This window comes from Anolis sagrei, chromosome 6, assembly GCF_037176765.1.
Source record: "Anolis sagrei isolate rAnoSag1 chromosome 6, rAnoSag1.mat, whole genome shotgun sequence".
In the NCBI taxonomy this organism is placed as follows: domain Eukaryota; kingdom Metazoa; phylum Chordata; class Lepidosauria; order Squamata; family Dactyloidae; genus Anolis; species Anolis sagrei.
In genome coordinates this window covers 20861031-20883285 of record NC_090026.1, presented here as the reverse complement: position 1 = coordinate 20883285, position 22255 = coordinate 20861031, and the positions used below count along the sequence as shown (strand labels likewise).

The 22255-nt window shown below is 38.3% G+C and overlaps 1 protein-coding gene across 3 annotated transcripts in view; it reads right to left on the bottom strand.

Moving 5' to 3' along the window:
• Positions 1 to 22255, bottom strand: part of PPP6R1 (protein phosphatase 6 regulatory subunit 1) — a 54365-nt gene that overhangs the window by 28543 nt on the left and 3567 nt on the right. For all 3 annotated transcript variants that reach the window (XM_060780462.2, XM_060780461.2, XM_060780463.2), the window contains exon 2: positions 2224 to 2456. In XM_060780462.2, the coding sequence (XP_060636445.2) occupies positions 2224 to 2450 (227 nt within the window). In that variant the 5' untranslated portion in view covers positions 2451 to 2456. The remainder of the gene's footprint in view (positions 1 to 2223; positions 2457 to 22255) is intronic.

The following is a 22255-nucleotide window of genomic DNA, read 5'->3' as shown; positions in this document are numbered from 1 at the left end:
TCAAGGAAGTAAATATAAATTCCATCTGATGAAAAGCCAAACCCTTTCAAATCATGTAACTTTTATAAAGTTTGTTTATTACACATTCTGCACAATTTATTCTACTTCTTACAATTATGTATGGCATTGAATCCTTGCCAACTGACCACTGGATGGTAACTTATTTTGGCACTGAGGTTGCGGCATGCTTTAACCACATAGTTTTACGACTATGGGACAATCACTCTCTTTCCCTGAACTATCCCAATGATATGAGGATAACGTCCAGAGGGGAAAAGCCATGAGCTCAATGGAAGAAAATTTTACTGCTACAAAAGATAGGGACTCACACCTTCTGTTCCATGGCACCTGAGGTTCTGCTTCCCAATATGGCCAATGCACCACCAAATTGCAAATCTCCAAGTACCATAACGGACAAGTTCTATGTTACAGAAATTTAAGAAATGAACTATTATACTAGGATTATCTCAAGACAATGACAAATTTAGGGATGTGACATGAAATGAGTTACTTTCTTAATCATGTTACTGTGTCTTTCCCAGGCAGCAAGTGATTTGCGATAGAAATAACTTTTAATAACAGAAATCAGAAGGAACTGTGTATAACCAAATAATAATAAATTTTTTTGTTATACTTTGCTGCTTTATAAACTTCAATGATCGTTTGCATAAAATGCTTTGTTTTTTATCTGCTGATTGCTTAATGGCACACCTACCAAATTTAGTACACAGAGTTCCAGTTTAATTATCTCCAGGATTGCCTGAGAACATTTTAATACTATGCACAGCTTTTGGAGAGAAAGATTACAGTGTGCTGAACTTCCATCTTGGGAAAATTGCCAAAGAAAAAGCCTGAATTTCAGTCAGAAATTGCAAGATTTATGCTGTTGTTTGTTCAACGATCACAGCTAAAGTGTCAGAAAACTGTTTAATTTAATGTTACTTATACTTGACTGATTGAATATTCAGTTGATTTCTTTTAGTGTCTGCGTTCCTCATTACCAAACTCTACTTGATTTTGATGTGCACATTAAAGTAGATTTCAACACTGTAAAGAATATTCTCTTCCCACACATTAATTGTGTACATTCATTCATAATTAATTTAATAATTTATTTTGACCATAGACAGAACATAATGAGCTTTATAAGACCACTGTGGCATTTACTCCTTGCTGCAGAGGTATGCATTGGGTGGAACATAGGCCACATGTGTCTCTCAAGGCCATTTATGTTGCTTTGGCACTCCCAAACTGATTTTACCCGATATTAGAAATAACACAACTATTGTTTATCCTCAGGGTGCCATTCATTTGGAAAACAAGATGTCTGCCTTATAACTTTAAATAAGAAACTCAATTTTGCAAAACAATTTTGCAAACCAAAGGATCCTGGATCTTAGAAAATGGGACCCAGACCCCATCCCTTGCTCTGTACATTGAAATGGTTGGGTGCTGGATGGTTGCATGTTCTAGGTTTTCAGTCAGTTCACACACAAGTTTTTAGTATGTCACCAAAACATTTCATTAATTTTCAAAGTATGTCATATATAAAATGATTAAGAGATGGCTCTTAACCAATATGAGGGAAGAATTCTCAAACTTGTAATCCATGGCATAAGAAAATGGGGAATGGTTATCATAGCTGTATCTTCCTCCTTTTCCTATTGCTTCACCCTCATGCATCACTTTTAGTACTGAAACCAGTGTAAACTTTCATTCCTGAAACAGGAAGTGGTTTCAATCAAACCTGGATTCCAATATAAGAGCAAGTACATGAGACTGAGGCATGTTTTCAGCATTTTAAACCATGCAAAACCTCCACATTTTCCATCGACTCAGGGTTCATGTTTCTGCATTTAATAAGCTTTGAACTGGAACAATAACTTAACTGAAGTTTGGTAATTCAAATATTATACCTAATCACAATTAATGAAAACCATGACTCCAGATTCCAATTTATCAATATAGATATCGCATTAAACAAAGCAACATGCCTGAATTAAGCCACTGCCCTAAGGTTTTAAAATGTGTAATACTCCAACCATGTATGCGACCTTGTAAAACATGACATTAGCCCAACTACTAAAAGGAAGATGGTGGGGTCTCTTTAATTTTTTCAATTCTCGTTAATTCTCATTTTTAGGATTTTTAGGACAGGTTTTTTAATTTTTTTTAAAACAAAAAAACTTTGCATGCTCTCCAGATTTCATATTCATTACTTACTTGTAGCGCACTCTCTCATCCACATCTCCAGGAGGCTCCTCTGTCACGCAGGTGACCAGCGCTTCCATGTGTTGGGGCTGCACCAGGAAGTCCACCAGCTTGCGGTTGACCACCTTGCACTCCTGCAGCACATCCTCCTCATCCAGAAGCTCAAAGAGGGTCACGTTGCCACGCTCCAAAAGGGTGTCAATATGAGAGGTCGTGTGGAGGTCAAACTTCCAGAACATGGCTTGCTGTGAAAAGTAGGAAAATATGGAGAAGCCATCAAAAAAGGGGAAGAAATATTAATAAGTGTGAGTCTCTAAGTAAAACTGACCACATCAATGCCCCCTCAATACAAAAGAGCGACTGCACAAGAACAGAGGGAGCCAAGGCTGGACACAAAGCTAACACACTTCTGAATTAAATGGCAGGAACACAAAAAAAAATTGAAAGAAGAAGAGGTTTAAGTTGCAAAGACAGATCTGTGTCATGGAAAAAAATGGATAGCTATAGGGGAATGCAAAGCAGACTTGGAGGGCTCAAAGACAAAGATTACAGTTAGCATTTGAAAGCGACTGAAAAATTAAAGGAAGAAACAGTGATGGATTTTTTTTGATGAAAAAATCATATCCTGGGAATAAAAAAGCCAAGATCAAATGGCTGAGAAACCATCAGACTTCAGAAGAAAAGGTTGCCAGGAAGGGAAGCATTTAAAAGGCTCTCCTGGGGCTTGGGTTGAAGGGGCTTTCTTGAAAAAGAACAAGTTATGGAACTCAGAGCACAGAGGAGCTGTAATCTGATCATTTCAATCTGGGTGCTAAATTGTAAAGGAAGGTCAGGTTGGATAGCTGAAGGAACCTGGAAAACTACTAGCATCAGTTTGCACATCAAATTTCTAAATCAGGAATAATTATCTGGACTACTCAAGAGAAATTAAAGGATTTCTTTACACATCACACAAAAAGCCCTATAAACCTTGCTCCAAGAAGCATATACTATTTTTCACTATCATATTGGGATGGTCACTAACTTAGGGCAGCTTTTAAAAAGTGATGACTTCATGGTATCAAAGGCTACCAGTTATACAGGCTCTCTATATACATACATGTCCAGAATCTTCAAGGGACACCATGCCCCTTGAATATCAATTAGTGGGAAGACATGAACAAGAGTAAAATTTTCACAGATGTCCTGCTGTGCATTTTCCACAGGCATCTGGCTGGCTGCTGAGAGAACAAAATGATGGACTAGATAAGCCTTTTATCTGATCCAGCAGGGCTCTTCTTACATTCTTACATCTGTTCATTCTAGGTCATTTGGTACGATTAATTATTTCTCAGGCCTGAGTTTGTCAGGTTTTTTAAAGACCTGATTACGCTTTCTATGTGTTACACTAATGTCTGCCACACTCCACCTCAGCAATCATCTATACAACAGGTAAATATAACATATTTATTAATTCAAACAGTGCCTCAAATACAATTGTTATCCCAAATACAGCAGACTCACTGAAACAATGGAACTTTCATCAATGCTAATTTACTAAATAGATACAATCAGTCTATACTACTTTAGACTAATGAGTGGATTTAAGCCAATGCACTTTGAGCAATTTGCTGTTCAACAGAAAATGAAAAAACATTCACATCTACTGTAATTTCTTAGATGACTAATTCTGTTTTTTAAAGAAGAGTCCTGACCTTCTGATGCCTATTATAGCTGATTGGTCAGTGGCTCCTTTTCAAGCTAATCACCTAAGAAACCAATAATTACTCTAATGCACTGTCATTTATATTACTTTGATTAGTAAATTGGTCTCACACACCTATCAGATTTCTCTTTCAGCTTTGGGGAGCTGCCCCTTTTGGTATCTTCCACAAAGACACAATGTTGCTTCCTATGCCTGGATCTATATACATAAATGTATTTTTATTATATGTATTTATTTACACCCCACTTTATCTCTCCCAAAGGAGACTCAAAGCGGCTTAACATAAAAGCATAAAATAATCTTGGAACATTAAACCATTCCTTGCATGTGCAAAGACCTCCAGATTGTGATACTTCTCTCAATGGCAAAAGAAAAACAAAGCAGCCTTTCTTGTAAAGTCATGCAAAGGGAATCATATGAGCATAGCAGTAACTATTGCTAAAGTGAGGCCGAGAAGAAGGGACAGGAAGGAGATTAGCAAGACTCCACTGTCAGAAGGCATTGAATCTGCCCTGGCCCTGGCAAATGCTGAGGCAGGCATTGCCAGTCTCAGGATCTGGTCTTGTATTTTCTCTGCTTCACATTTCAAAAATCATTTTTAATCCCTTCTCAATTGGCAGCATGTCAGGGTAGTTATAGAGGAGGCGATGGATTAGTCCTCCCCCATGTTTTCAACAGCAAGTTCGCACCAAATATGGATTCTGAGTCACGGGAGAACACCAGCATGATTTTATGTATGCATAGTACAGGCTTACTTTCTTTAGGAAACTTCAGTTAAGCAAGATGACTCTTTTTGAGGGTGTGTTTTTAAGTCTCTGGAACTACAACTGCAATTCAAATGTGGCAAAAAGACTTTCTTCTGGGGGATGGGAGGGGGGAAACCTGGACAGAAACGAATAGTCTCTTGGCTACGCCCTGCTTCCCTTTTCAACCCCGTTGCCACCACAACTGTAAAGGCCAAAAGTTTTCACCCGGTTTCCAAGCAACCACTACACAAGGCTTTTGCAACAGAGCAGAGCAGACTGCCTGGCTTTGACCGCAGCCCTCAGATCAACTCAAGAGAGACTGATGTTCAATGTAGGCTGCCAAAATGAAAGAAGCAGAGGAAGAGAGAGAAGGTGAAGACAGGATGTGGAGTTTACCACCTTACTGTATTGCATCAAATGTTGAATGTTCCTATGATTATTTTCTCCCATAGGTTTATCGCTAAAATTGCTTTACAACCCATACACTCAAAATACATGATGAAGCCAATCCTGTGAGGCTAAATTGGTCATTAAATCATTAATATATTGCCTTTTACAATTTTAAAAAATCCAAGAGTGCTATGGCACCCAGATTGCAATCTCTCCCCCCCCCCCCAAAAAAAGCAGGCACATGTGCTTGTATATGTACTCAAAAACCAGCAGACCAAGTATACAATTAAAAGTAAGAGTTTAAGATGCTTATAGCAGTAAAGATGTTTATTATGTTAAGGAAGTGAAGATGGATCTTTAAACTAACGCTGCCTGTGGGGGTTCCCCAATCCAGTCAATAAGTTGTTTCTCTGTTGTTATCTCCTCTGATATAAAAAAGTATTTAAATTTTAAATGCCCTGCATGGATATGAATGCAGCTTTGAAGTCAAAAAGCTGCTGCAATGTGATATATGCTTTTTACTAATGATATATATATTTTTACTAGCTATAAGAATAATCTATGCTTTTTACTATTGACATCTGAAGCAATAAGTTACATCAGGTCCCAACTCTCCTCAAATCTGCCAGGCCTCCAGCTGAAACCATGCCTTTATTTAAACTCTGCAATTAAGTTGCCCAAATCAACTGATCAAGCTTCAAGGCCAAGAGAGCATTTCAGCCCAAACCTCATATCGCAACCACACTCTATCCATTATACCATATTAGCTCTCAATTCCATTCAAGTCAAACAGAGTTGCTTGTGGCATTTCAAATAGAATGCAGTCCCTGGCTATCATAATTTAATATTTCTCTATTAAAAGACATTTTCAAGGGACATGCACTAGGTAATCCATGTGCTTCTCCCTTAAATAATTGCCATGGAAGTCCTACTTTGTGCTTTGTAGGCTGTTCAGTTTGGGGAAAAATGTAACCCAACTTTTTTTTCCTGCACAATTTTAACCGGGACTTGTTTGGACAGCTCCTAGGTCTTCATGAGGCTATTTGTTTAGTTATGCTGTCCAAAAGAAGTCTTTTAGAAACAGGAGTATTTAATCTGAGATCATGTGGCAGTGGCAGCACATAAAGATACTTCATTCAACTTCTTGGGTGACTTCTGAAAGCAAAAGGCATCTTACACCAAAAGGGATGAATATTTATTTAACCAAAAAGTGTCAGCTTATTTCTGTTTACTTAACTTTTCTATAATAATAAAACTATTTGCACTTTCACATTATTGAGTATCTTATATGCATTACATAATAATAATACCAATTAAATCAGTTTCAGATCTAGGTTATAGCCCAACAAAACATGGAAAAATCAGAAAGGTTAATACTATTGCAAGATACTATGTATATAGTTTTCTAGTTCTTGGGGAAAACCATTGATATTCTAGAACTAACACCATCAAATATAGGTTACTACAAATTTGTTATGTTTCCTTTCCTTCCTTCCTTCTGTTAAGGGTAAACCTAAATGCCCTAAAGATACCAGACACCACTTGATATTGGAAGCTAAGCAACGTTAGTTTGCACTTAGATGGAAGACTGCCAGCAAATACCAGGCACTGTCAGCTGTATTTCTGAGAAAAGAACTGGCAAAACCAACTCCTTGCCTAAGAAAACCCTATGAAGTTCATGGGGTTTCATACACACACATACACATCACGCACACACACAGACACTCGATGACACATACATAAACCATAAACCAATAAGGAGGTAGACCAGCTGCTTTTTGTTACAAGGCCCTATATATGTGAGTGCTCAGGATTTTACCTAAAAGGTAATCCCACAGTATCCATAAAGTAATAGGTCCAGAAGGCCCAATCTGACTCCACTCCACCTCCTCAGAAAGCAAAAGCAGCTTGTACACAAGCCTTGTAGTAATCGTACAAACCAGATTTGCTCCCCTAATTCTCTCTTTATCATCAACTTGCTTAAAAATAAAAATACATGTTATTCCCTTTTAAAAACATACCTCTTTGTGCAAAAATTTACTTAACAGTTTTGGAAAATCCCTAGCGATTTTCAAAAGAAATCCCCCTCTAAGCCAAGCCCACAGAGGAGATTAGAAGCATGGGCTGAGTGGAAGAGTGAAAGATTAAACTACATTTTATACAATTTAGGTCTTAAAGAGATTTCAGAAAAACCCTCCACACATACTGATTTATTTATTATTATTTTTTGCTTTTCTACTTTCTTTGGTTAGCTTGATTTTATTTGAAACACAGGGCCATGCCAAACCCTAGGTGAGTGACCAAACCGTTGTTGATTGAAATTTTTGCAAGGATAGACCCTTGGGTTTAATATGAAAAGACTCTTCGCCAAGTGTCATTTCCATGGTTATGCCCTGCCAGGCTAATACTGTCACATTGCTTTTTCTCTCATATTAATAGGTTAGGTTCTATGTGACAAAGGGTACTGAAGATAGGACAATGTCCAATCTACTTTCTTTTATGCCTCCAGGCTCAAAGTATTCCTGTACTTTACTGATTTCCCCACCACTACACATACTATGGCTGTATGCATGGATATGAACCAATTCCTTCATTAATTTGTAATCCAATTAACACAGCCCCTGTTTAACAAGGCATGAAAGAGGCTGCTACTAATGAACAGAATTTAAGCTCTAGCAAATAAAAGTGCAAGTTCTTCTTAGAGGCTCTTCCACCATCTATTCAGCTCTTCCAAATGGTAGCAAGAGAATGAAAACTAGCAGATGTTTTCATATTTTATACATATCAAAATACTGCAAGGAAGCTACCAAGCATAGAGAACTAAGCAAAGAAAGCTATAGTCCTATTCAAATGATGGTCTATGGAGCAGGGCTAGGCCACAAACCATTAGTTCTCAGTTCTTGGCAAGTTTATAGAAAACAATGTGAATATGAACCAACTTGTGTGCTGCAGGAGACTTCCGGAGATATTCTGGATTATCAAAAAGACAAATCAATAGATCCAAAAGCGAATCAAGCCTGAACTTTCCCTTGAAGTCAAGGTGTCTGAGCAAGACTGTCATACTTCAGACACAACTTGATAAGATATGGCTCATGAGAAAAGACATTGTGACTAACAAGGTAGAAGATACTATGAAAAGAAGACAACTGCATTACTCAACGATAGACACAAGCAAAGAAGTCATGGCCTTGAGCTTGAAAGACCTAGGCAGGGCTGTTGGTAACAGAATGACTTGGAGGTATCTCATTCACAGAGTCATCATATGTCAAAGTTTACTTGATGTCAGTTAATGACAACAAATGGCACAAATGTGTTACTGGTTTTTAGTATAATAGAAACAAATGGCATGTGTCATCTGATATCTCAAACACTGATTTTAAATCACCTTCCATTTTATCTCCTAACTAAGCTGTAAAAACATTGTGTTTATTTGTCTGTTTGTATTTTGAACTGTAAACATCTGCTGAGATGTGAAAATTTGACTGTACTTAACGTTTCTGTTATACATCAATTTTGGAAGAACAAATGAATCGCTGTACAGAAAATGCATAGTAACTCCATTGAAACTACCACTGACTCAATAATACTTACGTGTGACTATGTTAATGTGAACCAAACCCATTATCTCCCTCATCCAGAATAAAGTATAGTAGAAGGCACTATTTTCATACTGGGAGCCTATAAACAAGACTGAGAAGTGTCTTGTTTTTTGTAACGTCTGTTTTCTGATTTGTTGTAAACCGTCTTGAGTCGCCTGTATACAAATACAGTAAGTAAGTAAATAAATAAAATCTCAATGGAGCAGCCTGTTTAAACCTGCTTCGTTTATTTGGAAATAAGGCATGTTGAAAAATCAAAAAACAATCCCACCCTGAGGATATGGAAACACTCTTCATCTTGTGATACTGGGGAAAGAGAGCAGCAAGGGCTAGACAAACAGAATAAGGAAGAGCTGGCTTTACCTTTTGCAGTCATACAAAGTGCTGAGAAATCAAATCAGACCAGATATATAAGGTTAGGTTTTAAAACTAAAATAGTTAGATTCTCGAATGAGAACAAATAATGCAAACAGAGTGTAACGTAGATTCGCTTCGCCTTTATTCATACATTAGATTTTAGTAACTACAGCTTTTGAGAGACTGGTAATGGAGGAAGAGAACACATGGGACACCAAACTGTGCTCTAGATAATATCCTAATTTAAAAATAAGCTCACATCTATCTTCTTAATCTGATCCCAGTGCTGCATAGCCAGGCAAGAACCACTGGACAAGGTGATATTATGATACTGCCCTTTTCTTTTCAATTATACCAGATTCACTGCAAAAACTGATACTGATCCCATTACATCGACTACCAACTGTTATATATGATTCAAAGCCAAAAGTAGATGCTGTGTGGTCCATGACATGTTGTTGGACAGCAACTTCAACAACTCTATTTAGCAGAGCCAATGATAATCAATTTTGCAATTTCAGTTCAACATCTGGAGGTTCACATATTTCTACCCTATCTTGGGGTAAGGATTACAGGTGGTGGCACAGGTCAACATGTTTCACCACTTGTTCAAATAAAAAAAATATCTTTTGAGCTAATATATATTGCATCAGCTACTTGACTTTTAAGAACAGAAAGGATCTGGTGTCTTTAAGGCATTTAGGTTGGCATATTGTCTTTATAGTTCACCAAATAAACCCAGATAAGTTCCCCCCAAATGTTTGAGTAGCTGTAATACAACTGGCTGCTCCAGAACAATTTTAAAAAGCCAAATAGAAATATATGGTTTCAAAACTTAATTACTAGTATTGGACAAATATATAAACTTCTTCTTGGTCAATCTTATAAAGAATTACATGATAAACAATATGCAAAGGGATCCCTCTGCATACTGATACAGTCTTAACAAATTATTTCTTTAAATATGGGAACTAGGGAAACAAATATAATTCTGCAGAACCATAATAATACAATACACTGTTTTGTTGGTATTTTCTTCAATTATGGTAAGTAATACCAATGTTCTACATTTCACAACCCTTTCCCCTGTGCAGTGGGGTTTCATGGTCCCTCTACAAAATCTAGAAAGCAAAAAATGAATGCCACAGTTTCTACAGAAATTGTTATCAACTAACTGAATTAGTTTCTAGATTTCAGAAAAACAAGTAATAACACTCTAGTCATTTTAAGTAGATGTTTAGCCCCCAAATTAATATCTGTCCTTATTACTAGATTGCTAATACAATTTCTAAGATTAGAGAGGGTCGGTTACTTTAACTGTTTTATAATCCAGAGTTTCCAAAGTGGCTTACAACACATTTTAACAAAAACCAAAAAGCCAGTAACAAGATAACAGAAGCCAAGATCACTGATTTTCAAAGACAGGTTGACAATAATTAAAACCCCAGGAAAAAAATGTTCACTGCTAGCATTAGGTAAACTGATCAAAGAAATATGAATCTGAGGGGGCACCACAGAGAAAGCTCTGTTTTAATTTCACAAGACAGAGACTTGAAAGTTGGGCTTCTGGATGTGGCTGACATAAACAGGTTTGACAAATGGCCTTCTGACTTATATAGCAATGTTATAGACTTTATACAAATCATTGGCCAAGATTATGTTATCAAGAACAACCATACTTCCATTTTTGATGGCAAATGATCGAGAAATTAACACAAGGTATGATAGAGGTTTCTAAAAGTTTCTAAACCCTCAGAGTAGCTTCATGGCTTCAGATGACAGATTTATTAAAATACACCATGCCATTTCTACTCTTTCAAGTATTTACTTTGATTTAGATAGTCCATAATATCATTAAGCCCCAAGGCAAAAAAGACATTTCCTAACTTCTTTATCTGCACAACCATCCAGAGTCTGCATACTGTGCTTAGGGCTATAAATACTAGGAACCAAGAGCAGGCTCAAAAGTAAGTCACACAAATAAAAAGCACTTATGATGAAAGTTTGTTCATCATGCCCCATTTGAATGTCTTATTTTGAACCAAACCTTTGGATATTTTTGTTTTGATTGCTAAGCATTAGGACAGTAGCTATAGGGTAGCCTAAGTGCAGAGAACAGCTGGAGGCCAAGAGAGGAACAACTACTATATAAGCACAAAAGCTCTACTAATAACATAATGGGCATTGCCTGTATGTTTTTCAAAAGACTTTCACAACCACAGGGTCTAGAAACATATTTTACATTGATAAAAGAAGTTGTAATTTGGAAAAGATTCCCAATAGCTAGACCTAAATCCCAGAATTCTACTACTGTTCTGGTAAGAACAGGACGATTAAAAAAAATCCCTTGTCAAAATCCTACATCTGTGGAGCTCCAGCCATAGAGGACATTATGCATATTTTGGTAGATTGCTGCTTATGTATCAAGAAGAGATCTCAATATTTACAACCGCTTCTGGTTAGAACAACCAACTGGGATCCAAATGCCAAACTGTCCTATTTTCTTTCTGGGAGGAATAGAAACTCATTCCTCTGCATTAGTCAAATTTATTATAAAAGCTGTCAACCTGAGAGATCTCGTTTTCTCACAAAACTGGGTCCCTTGGCATGGTGATGCCCTTATTTAAAATTATTTTGAAATTTAATTTAATCCGATTTTATCAAACTTAGTATTTAATCAAGTTTTGAGTGCTGAAATGTAACAGCTATTACAGGAGTGTTCGGATAGGGATATGTGTTTATTGTGTCTTTGTATACTTGTCTTTGTCTTTTACTGTTGATATGGTCAGAGGACTAATCAATAAACAAATCTATCTACCACTGCTCACTTTGTGAGTGGGAAGAATAAGAATATGAGAAAAGAACAGTATCCCATCATCATAGGCCAAGTATGATTGCCTTCCAAGTGTAGAGTCTTGGCTGTGGATCCGTTGGTTACTGTACAGACCTATTCTGGAGGTCTCACAGTGAGGACATTGATTTCAAGATGAAAAGAAGTCCCAACAAGGGTTTGCTTGACATGCCTTTCCCTTGGCATATTTCTCCCTTTCGCCCTCCATTCATGCCTCTTCAAATTCCACAGCACTGTTGGTAACAGCTGGCCTCCAGGTAGAACTATAGTTCCTGGCTACAAGTCGAAATCTCACCAAATTCTTGCATTAAAATCACCCAGGAGGATGATTTGTTTTCCTTAGGTATCTCAGATAGGATGGTATCCAGCTGACAGTAAAAAAAAAATCCTTGATGTCTTACGATAGTTGCCTGCTGGTTTTTGGCAAGATTAATTTGGAGGGTTTAGAGTAATTTGTTAATGCCAATGGGTGCTTCAGACAGATGCTTCACCAGGTCATTTGTGATAGCAAAACCAACTCCATGTATTATTTGTTCTTGTTCAGTAGTCCCTTCCAGAAGAAGGTGTAGCCTCTTTTTTCTTCCTTCAGTGGTCCCTCTCCTGTTCTCCGGGTCTCTTGGAGCACTGCTATATCCATGTTAAAGTGCCTCAACTCCCTTGCAATAATAGTAGTCCTGCATTCAGGTATTCATTATCTCTGTTATCAACAGTGTTTGTATGTTCGAAGTTCCAAAATTCATTTGTCTTTTTTGACGACAAGGTGGTGACCCCTCTGGATATGACTGTCCAGTCAGGAAAAAGAGAGGTAGATTATGTTTAGAGAACCTTTTCTAGCCCCCTCGCCATATGGGGTGAGCAGAGTGGACCCTAAACAGGTCTGCTCAGTCATGGATACAGCTGCCAGACTGCCCAACTGCCTTGAACTATGAAGTAGAACAACTAAATCCATATCCACTGCCCATGTGACAGTCTGTGAGTAGGGGATTGAGAATTCACAGTCTTGCCCCCGTTGCCACTTGCTGATCACCATGAGACTTTTGTTGGTTTTCTTTTCTTTTCCTTGGAAGATGCCTGTGCATGAATTTATTTTGTGTGTGGAAATCATTGCATAACTGATCAACAGTACCCATACATCTAAGCTTAATCAAAAGACAGTGATTCAGTTCTTAGTTGCCTTCCATCAGGCTAAATTGTTATTTGAATTTCTCATTTGTGTTCTACCACATGCGTTATGATGTTATGAATGCCACAAATATCTCCAGGACACATTCTTATTATATTCACTTATTCTCATATTCACCCATGACAGCAGAGTGCAGCCCAGATAATCTTCTAGCCCCACCCCCTAAGCAGGGTCAACCAAGGCCACTTGCACAATTTCACTGAAGCTTGGCCAACTGGTCAGAATTCTTTAATGAGTTCTTTGTAAATCTTTGAAAGTGGTAGGCCAAAAAGCTAGCATGTGTGGCAACAGAAGTGGAATAATCAAGGTTCAGATGAGGTGGGGGAGAGGAATTGTATGATAGGCTCTCAGTCACGATAAGCTCAAAGAGGCATTAGGTACAAATCCATGGCCTACACTAGGACTTGTACAGAATTCAAGGGTGCAGCAGGGAAACGGAGACTGACTAAGGAAACACGAAAATAGGCAACTGCAGCTCTTATGAAGTACCCCAGGCATGAACAGTGAACACAAAAACCCCAGCCTAACTTCTAGAATCTTTCCCGATGTCATGCTGACTGTGTGGTAATTGCTAGGATCAATTTAGGATCCAATGTCTATTGGAACAGCCCACACTATGATTGTGGATAGTGTGATTAATAGTGAAGGTATTTTATAATTATATTTTAAATGTTTATTTTAATTGTACATTGTTTTAAGGCATTGAATAGTTGCCTACGTGTAAAGCCGTCTTGAGTCCCAACCGGGGCTGAGAAAGGTGGGGTAGAAATATTGTAATAAATAAATAAATTTAAAGCCTTCCTGATCAGATTTGTGAAACTCCTAGGAAAAATGTTCCTATTAACTGCAATGATGTGCAATCCATCACTTGCCAGCAGTCTATCTTCATGAAACCACAGACAGTGGTCAAATAAACCAAATCGTTCTCAACAGTACCATCTGTGGGGTCAGTTGTTCATCCCCACTTTTTGTCCCTTCTTGGGCTGTGTCCTTCAACTGGGAGGAGATAAAAAATGATAATATGTGCATCATGGTCCTTCAACTTCCTATCCAGAGCATCATAATCCCTTATGATCTCCTGAAGGCTTCCCATGTGGATGAAAAGTAAGGGTAATGCTCAATAGGCTTGACAAGTCTTGTCAGATTCTGTGTTACAATGACAGCAAAGCTGTCATGGCATCCTATCAGACCTGCAAACCATTGTTTCTTTTGCCCTCAGCAGGTAATCCCTTACCATATGTCTCCTCTGAAGACTGGCAAGGGCCATTCTGAATCCCCCAATATCACTTGAGCATTCTCTGAGGACTAGCACAGTTGCTTTGTTATTTTTCCTCATCAGTGATAAGAGCGTCAAATCAATTCTGTAGCTCCAAATTCAGAATTATTCCCTATCCTTGTGTGTAACTCCAAATACCAACTTCCTGTGTTTGGGAAATTAACTCCTCCTCAGAGGCATCCCTTGTGTATTCCTCATCCAGGACAGTCTGTTCTGTTAAAAAAAATCAATCTCTTCAATGGAAGAGCAGATACATGGGTTCCAGGTTACTAGATCTCCTCTTCCAAAGGGCCTCAAGTTTGTACTAGTTATAGCTGTAGTTACTCAAAATCTCAAACAAGAACACAACATACTACAGATGTTGCAGGTAACTACAGCAGCTCCCACACCATCCATATTCAATTCTATTCCAGCTCTCCCCCCCCCCCCACCCCCCGGTAAAACCTATGCAAATGCCTGTTGGCCTTGTCGCCTATTCCTTGAATTCCAGAGACTGCGGCTACAGATACAGGAAAGCTAGCGGATGCTATCCTCTTAACCAACCAAGCCTCTAAGAATGCACTACTGAAAGATGAAGGAAGAGTGAATCAATCCTCTTCAGAACTGAAAAAAATCTGGCAGAGGGAATGTAGGAAAAATCTTTCTAGGCTCCCTATAGTATATAACAATTTTGGAGAGGTCACAAAATTAGCCCTAGGCGCCCCATATAACTCATAGCCTACACTTTGTTCACTCTTAATGTTAATTATTGAAATAAAATGGCCACCTGCCATTTTCTATATTATTTTTAAGCATTAAGGGAAATTCTTTCTGTTCTTGTAGTCTTTCAACAGTGCTTCTTCCTATGAGAGTGCTTCATTGCTTCTTCCTATGAGAGTGCCCCCTTTTAGTTGTTTGCTTGTAACAGCTCACTGGCTTTATGGTTATCTTCTTCTAACATATATATATATTTAAAAACCTGTTTTTATATGACTAATTTTGTTAGCCTTAGAAACATTCACAAAAAAGTGGGACAAAATAACTAACCTAATAAGCCTCATTGATAAGTATATTCAAGATTATGGATTTTGATGCACAAGACCCATGTCATAGGACAGCAAGGAAAGGCCTCTATTGCAAGCCTCCAATTTCATTACTGGCAAAAGGCCCTTCTAAAAAAGCCCTATATTCCAGGATCTGATACCAGGTTTTCTGCTTGAAACTGGATTATATGAGAATTTGCACTGCCAGATAATCTGGGATAAACAGAAAACCTGGTATCAGATCCTGGGATATAGGGTCTTTCTGGAAGGGCGCAAAGCACTGCCTTGACTTGCTTCAGGGTTGGAGAAGGATGGGGTATAAATGTCATAAATAAATATTTCCAAGGGCATGTGCTGGGATCAACATCTCAGGCTCACTGCTAGTATAGTCATTTCATATCAGACCATTTCCACAAGCACAGATACTATTTTGCTATATATCATATGTGAGTAAAGAACTGATCCTTAGAATAGAACCATTTGTCTATATTCTTCCTAATTACCATTCCCGTTATAGAGCTCTGTACTTTGGATTCCAGAGTGCTTGCCCACTTATTCTTGCTCTTCTCTATTCCCGTTCCCTATTCCACAGCTAACCTTTCACAGAAAGCATCTAGACTCAGGCCTAGAAGACAGTCTTGAGACACTCTCCAAACATTGCTGAAAAGCGACCCAAAGTAACAGCTGTGTCAATACAACAGCAAACATGCTTTATGTGAGGAAGGTACAGCTTCTCAACAGAACTTTTACCAAGACGGTCAAAGCTAACAATCTGTCTGTGGTACAGGATGAATTGATAAAGCCAGAGCCGATGAAATGTTTGCTAAGAAATGAGTGTTTTTGTATGTGAAAGGCTGAAGTGAACACCCATGAGAAGATATAGGACAGATATGATCAGCTCTCTTTGATTAGCACAGACACCACATTTGATCCATTTTCAATCCTTTACTACAAATGCAACTGTCCCTACAGTGTATGGTGCCCTGTACACCTCCCATCCTTTTATTTTAACTAAGGAGTGTTTGCACATATCAAATTCATACTCAAACTGCATGCAAGCATGTTGAAATATGTGCAGAACCTAGAGCCCAAGATCATACCCTGGACTTTAAAATACCATATATCTCTCAACCTACCTGTCAAGTTCTCTAACCAGAAAGCCTGCATTCCATAAACACCATAAACCAAAACAAAAAAAGGCTTTTGAATAGAAGATGATGAAGGAAGGCAGGCAGAATGTCAGATTATGTTTTAGATCTTGCCAAGTATGGTGTTTAGCGATATCTGAAGAATTTCACAGTGACTGAAGTGATGTGGGAGCAGAACATATGCCTGCATTGAGGAAACATGAAATGGTCTGGAATTATAAAAATAAAGAAAATCTTACCTCCCAAAAAGAGGAAGCAAAGTAAAATTATGTCGTTCTGCTTTCCAAGTATTTAGGTAGAAATAGGTCGTGTCCTTAGGGATTTGTCTCTCCTTATTTGGAGGTGCAATAAAGTTATTTATTTATTTATTTATTTACCTTACTTATATACCGCTGTTCTCAGCCCGAAGGCGACTCACGGCGGTTCACAACAATAAGAATTATGACCAATATAAATGTTTGGTAAGCGATAATACAAGATATCCTAGAAGAAAGACTATGACATATTGTAGGCTCAATCCAAACAAGCCAAATATGAGGCTGCACAAAATGAACAGAGACATTTCAAAACATTTTCACAAGATCCAGACTAATAGCCATCCATTTTATGAGGATAAGAAAATATTCGTTGATTTGACCCAGTGTGTACTAAGGTCAAGGCACTTCTTACCAAATGCAACCAAACAGAAGCTCACAAACAGGATGTAAAGGTACAATATGATTCATGCCTGCATACATGCATCTCTACATGTTTTTAATATGTTCCAGCTGCATACATTTTTTACATGGGCATTTTGGAAGTCCACACAAGATTAACTGTGGGCAGTGTGCACATCGCAGAAGAGAGTAATAATACCGAGAAAGCTATCTACTATGGATGCTGCCACCAATCTAATTGCATAATGACCCTAAAGAATTTACTGTAAGTTTCTTGCTCTTTGGTTTAAAGACAATCCAACAAGACAAGCAAACAAGGTTCAGAATTTGAAGTGGCCATTTGTAAACACAGGAGTAGGTTAACCAGCTAAGGGAGACAGGGGTAGCCTGAAATAATAGTAAGAAAGTAATTTTTCTAGTTTACAACACGTTCTGCTCTATTTGCATTGAGCCAATTCTTATTTATCAAGTTTTAGTCAATGTATTTGAATGTGAAAAACAGACAATCTGCATTTTAATTTCTATGTTGAAGAGGTGAGTAGGCATCACCAGGGCCGTTGCCAATGATCCCCACCAGCTCTAGTGTTGGTAGGTAGGCTGGAGATTGTTTGGCCACTTGTGGTCAACATAAAGAGACTTTGAACATAAACCCTACACACAATCAGAACACAAAGCCTACATCCAGCCAAACTAAACACTGTTGCTGCCCTACTTGTTCTGGAGCAAGGTCAGTCAAAAACTGTAGGACCATTAGTCATCACTTGCAATTAGACAGGTGCTTGTTTGTACACTAGATAAAACCCTAAATTACCGTAAACATCAACTGCTGTGTTTCTATAATGCACATTTTAAAGAAATACAAGTTTGTTGACTCTTGAATTAAGATGCACTTTTACCTGCACACTCACCATTCCAATCAACATTTCTTTTTACATTTTCAATCTAATACCACCAGCTTCACTGTCAAAGCTCCAAGACATTATTGTAATTCAAATAATATTAAACATTATTATTCTCTTCCTTCTTTCTACTCAAATACCCATTCTTATTCATCCTTAACAGATTGTTGATTTAATCAATTCATATCTTAAGCAATCACACTGTTCACCAACTAAGTGGAGCAAAAAACTGAGAGTCAAAATGGCCCACCTCTTAATCCCTATCCTTCCCCCTGTTGCTAATATCCTTGACAGCAGGATTTCCCCCACCAGGGGAAAAAAGCCTAATGCTGTGGATACATTCCCAGCATGCTTAGCTTTCTGAATCTAAGAGACCAAAAAAAGAAATAGAAGAGTGAGCATTCTGGCCTCTATAATCCTATAGTCCCTAGGCAAGGGACAGCTACCTATATTCTGATATACGTGAAGATCTGAATCATTTCATTGTGGGGAAACACAAGCCTGTCTCTTCTAGATTAAGCAAGTCAAGTCCAGGTTTCCCACCAAGTTAGGCAGTCCTAACTTCCTGACCAGCACTCCTGCATGAAATGTGTTTGTCAAAGCCCACAATCGCATTTATGTTGGACTAAAGAAACTCCAAAAAAGATCACAATGATCATCAAACAGTCCATCCTTTTTAATAAGGCCATTGCAACATCTACTGAATGACACCTTGTGAAATCCAAAGAAAATAGCGCGCAAATCTGAAACAATTATATCTTGTAAGCCTCTCTGAGAAGGGCAGCATATAAATGTAGCAAATAATAAATAAATAAACGTGTCTCGGCTCCTAGATATTTCTCAGTTATCTATATGGACTTAGTTTAGAAGCACTCACTGGGACAGTAACATCCGAACCATGTTTGTAAGAAGAACAAGCCAGAAAAAACACCCCAATTTTTCTGGCCATAGTCAATAGATAGCATATTTAAGGTTACTTCCTTGTAATGCAGCTACAGAAACTTAGCAAAACATGTTATTTGGTAAAACAAGAGCTAATTTATGATGATATAATCGCTCCTATCTGGCCCATGTGCAACAAGAACTTACCCCTTTGTTCAAGCAGTGACAGAAGCATACATTACTCCTGGCCCAGATCAATCCTGCTGTGGGAAATAAATAAGGGGAAGGAATCCGGCTGCCTGTCAAAAGATACTAAAAGAGAAGCTTTGTTGGAATTTCAAGTCTCTAATTTCAATTACTTCCTTATGCACCAAATGTAGCAGTGGGATTAGTTTTAGGCCTCTCCTGCCAAAGCTGTCAAAGCAGGTTGCAGCTGTATACCTCCTAGATTTAACTATGACTAACTGTGAAAATTGAACTCTTGTGATAGGGCAAGATCTAACCAAAACTCCTTTCTGAGCTGACATATTTTCAGGTCTCCTAGGAAAGATGGTGACATGTTCAAGTCTTCCCAAGTGTAATCAAGGCAGAGTTGAGAAAGACTGAAGGTGGGGAGAAGGAATCTTTTTTCCTGCCCTTTAAAGACATATTGATGAAAAGGGGAAGAGGCAGCATCACAAAATGTGTGTATAATCTTTAGTGGACTGCAGCCAAAGAAAACACACATATGCATCACTTTATCCATCCTCCCATCCCCTGCTCTAAGCTAGGAAAGTTGCTAGACTACTGTGAAGGGGGTGGAGGAACAAAGAAGAATGAAACAAACTCACATGAAGATATTTAGTGAAGGTATGAACATGATAATAAGTAAAGTGAAATATTGTGCTCTCCAAATTATCAATAAAAATGGCATGTACAGATGGCCTCAACCACCACTTCAAAGCCATGGGTTCACTAATCACTAATTGCCTATTATTTTCACCACAGGCAACTGAGGTCTTCAAATACTACCAGTGTTGCAACTCACCAAATCCCTTCCAATTGGTTATGCTAGCAAGGTTGATAGGACTTGTAGGACAACAACATTTGGCAGGCCTGAGTTACCCAACTCTGCACTACAGACTGAAATTCAGGAGCACATGACCAGTTAGGGCACTTTCCATCAATCAAAAAACATGGCAATGCACATAACCTTTTCTCTAAAAAGGTATAGAGACAGTTGGACATACGTCCTCTTGATTATGGTGGAAATTAAATCATAATTGGCATGTTCCATTGATTTCAAGGCCATGCAGGATGATCTAATGTAGTTAGCCATTCTATGTATATCTATCTGTGATTAAGTACCCCTGAAGACATTAGGATGTCTTCTAAGGAAGCATGAATAGGATTAAACTAAGGTTTCATGACAGGTGGTCATTCAGGCTCTGATTTAAAACTTCTAGAAGAGACTCATACAGCAAAAGATTTATCACTATTAACTTTTTTTCCATGTCAGGAGCGATCTGAGAAACTACAAGTTGCTTCTGGTGTGAGAGAATTGGCCATCTGCAAGGGTGTTGCCCAGGGGTTTAAAGTAAGTAAAGTAAGTAAGTAAGTAAGTGCCCAGGGGACGCTCGGATTTTTTTACCATCCTTGTGGGAGGCTTCTCTCATGGAGCTGACAGAGGGAGCTCATCCATACTCCCCGGATTGGATTCGAACCAGCAACCTTCAGATCAGCAACCCAACCTTCAAGTCATCAGTCCTGCCAGCACAAGGGTTTAACCCACTGTGCCACTGGGAGCTCCCTCACTATTAATAATCTCCCACCACAATTCTTAACTTTATATCTCTTCCAAAGACAGAAAGAGAGAGAACATCCCATTCTGGGAACTAACAGTGCTTCTCACTCTGTGGAAGCAACAACGAGGAATTCCGCTTGCAATTTTTCATTGGTCAATATTTCTGAAACCTCACTTCCTTGAATGAGCACTTTCTTTTTTCATTTTTTCATTTATTTTACTCAATTATCAAAAAGAGCAAGGACATATTAGATCCACAGTAATGTACTCTGAATAAAAATAAAAGATCTCAATTCAGTAGACTTCTTTTAAAAATTAAATTATAAAGAATAGCTTCAAAATACAGAGAGAGCTAGGACTTCAGCTGGCCAAAGAGAAAGCCACGGGAAAGCCACAATTCACCAGTCACAGTCCCTTCTTGATCCCCAAATGCTAAGCAGCTAATCTTGGGATGTAAGCACAAAATCCGCCTGCTCTTCCAACATTCAAACACAAAATCAGTCTCACTCACCAGTGTTCTGCACCAACCTCCAAAAATAAAGAGATAGTCTATGCAACTCCCCCATCTAAGTCTGAAAACATATTCACCTTCACACACTCATTTTCAAACAGACATCATAATGAAAGTTAGCATGACGGGACAAATGCAAACTCAGAACCAGAGGACAACAACCAGCTTCTATCCACAAGCAAGATGAGGAACATCGTTCTCAGGCTCACCAAACATAGCCTTGGCGATTACGAACCACACACGGAATTTGGTGAAGCTGAATTCAATATTAGTCAGGTATCTGCCACTTAGGGGAAAGGTTATGGTACAAAACGGATACACTGCAGAAAATATGGGAGCCATCAGTGAACATAATAACCACATAATTGGGGATGCAAGGGGGGAAATGACTGAGGGATCAGGTCTTTTGGGGACACACCTGTGAAAAGAAAGCTAAGATCTTTGGGTTAAACAAAGTCAGCAGCGAAATATTAGTGGTCCATGTGTACTCAGTCAATCAGAGGTCAGTTTATCCATTAACACACTTTAACCTTCCTGTTGTGTACAAAAGGGCAGGTAAAAAGTGTTATATAATAAGACGAGATGTTTTCACCTGCACTTTAAATGCATATTTGAACTCTAAGCCAGGTCACTTTTTTGAGAACATCACTAACTAAGGTAGCAATTATTCTGCACAACATAAGAAGCAACAGAATAAATATCAGTGGGTGATTCAGTAGGTATAAGATAAAAGAATGGTTCTTCTGGGGTGTGGAAAGAATTAGAACGGGAAGGAATTGGAAGGAATTAGATATTGGGCAGCAAACATTCAGAACCTGAGAAGCTAACATTCAAGGCCCTGCATATAAAAGGATATTATTTTGTCAGCTAATCAAACTGAACAAAAATGTACAGCAGTGTGTGAAGAAGCACATTAAAATACATACTTTATAAGGAAATGTGTTAAATTAGAGTATCCTTTTAATTAAGCATATTATGATGCCACAAAAACCTTATGTGTTTGAGAGAACAGAAGGCAGTGACTCGCTTTATTTTT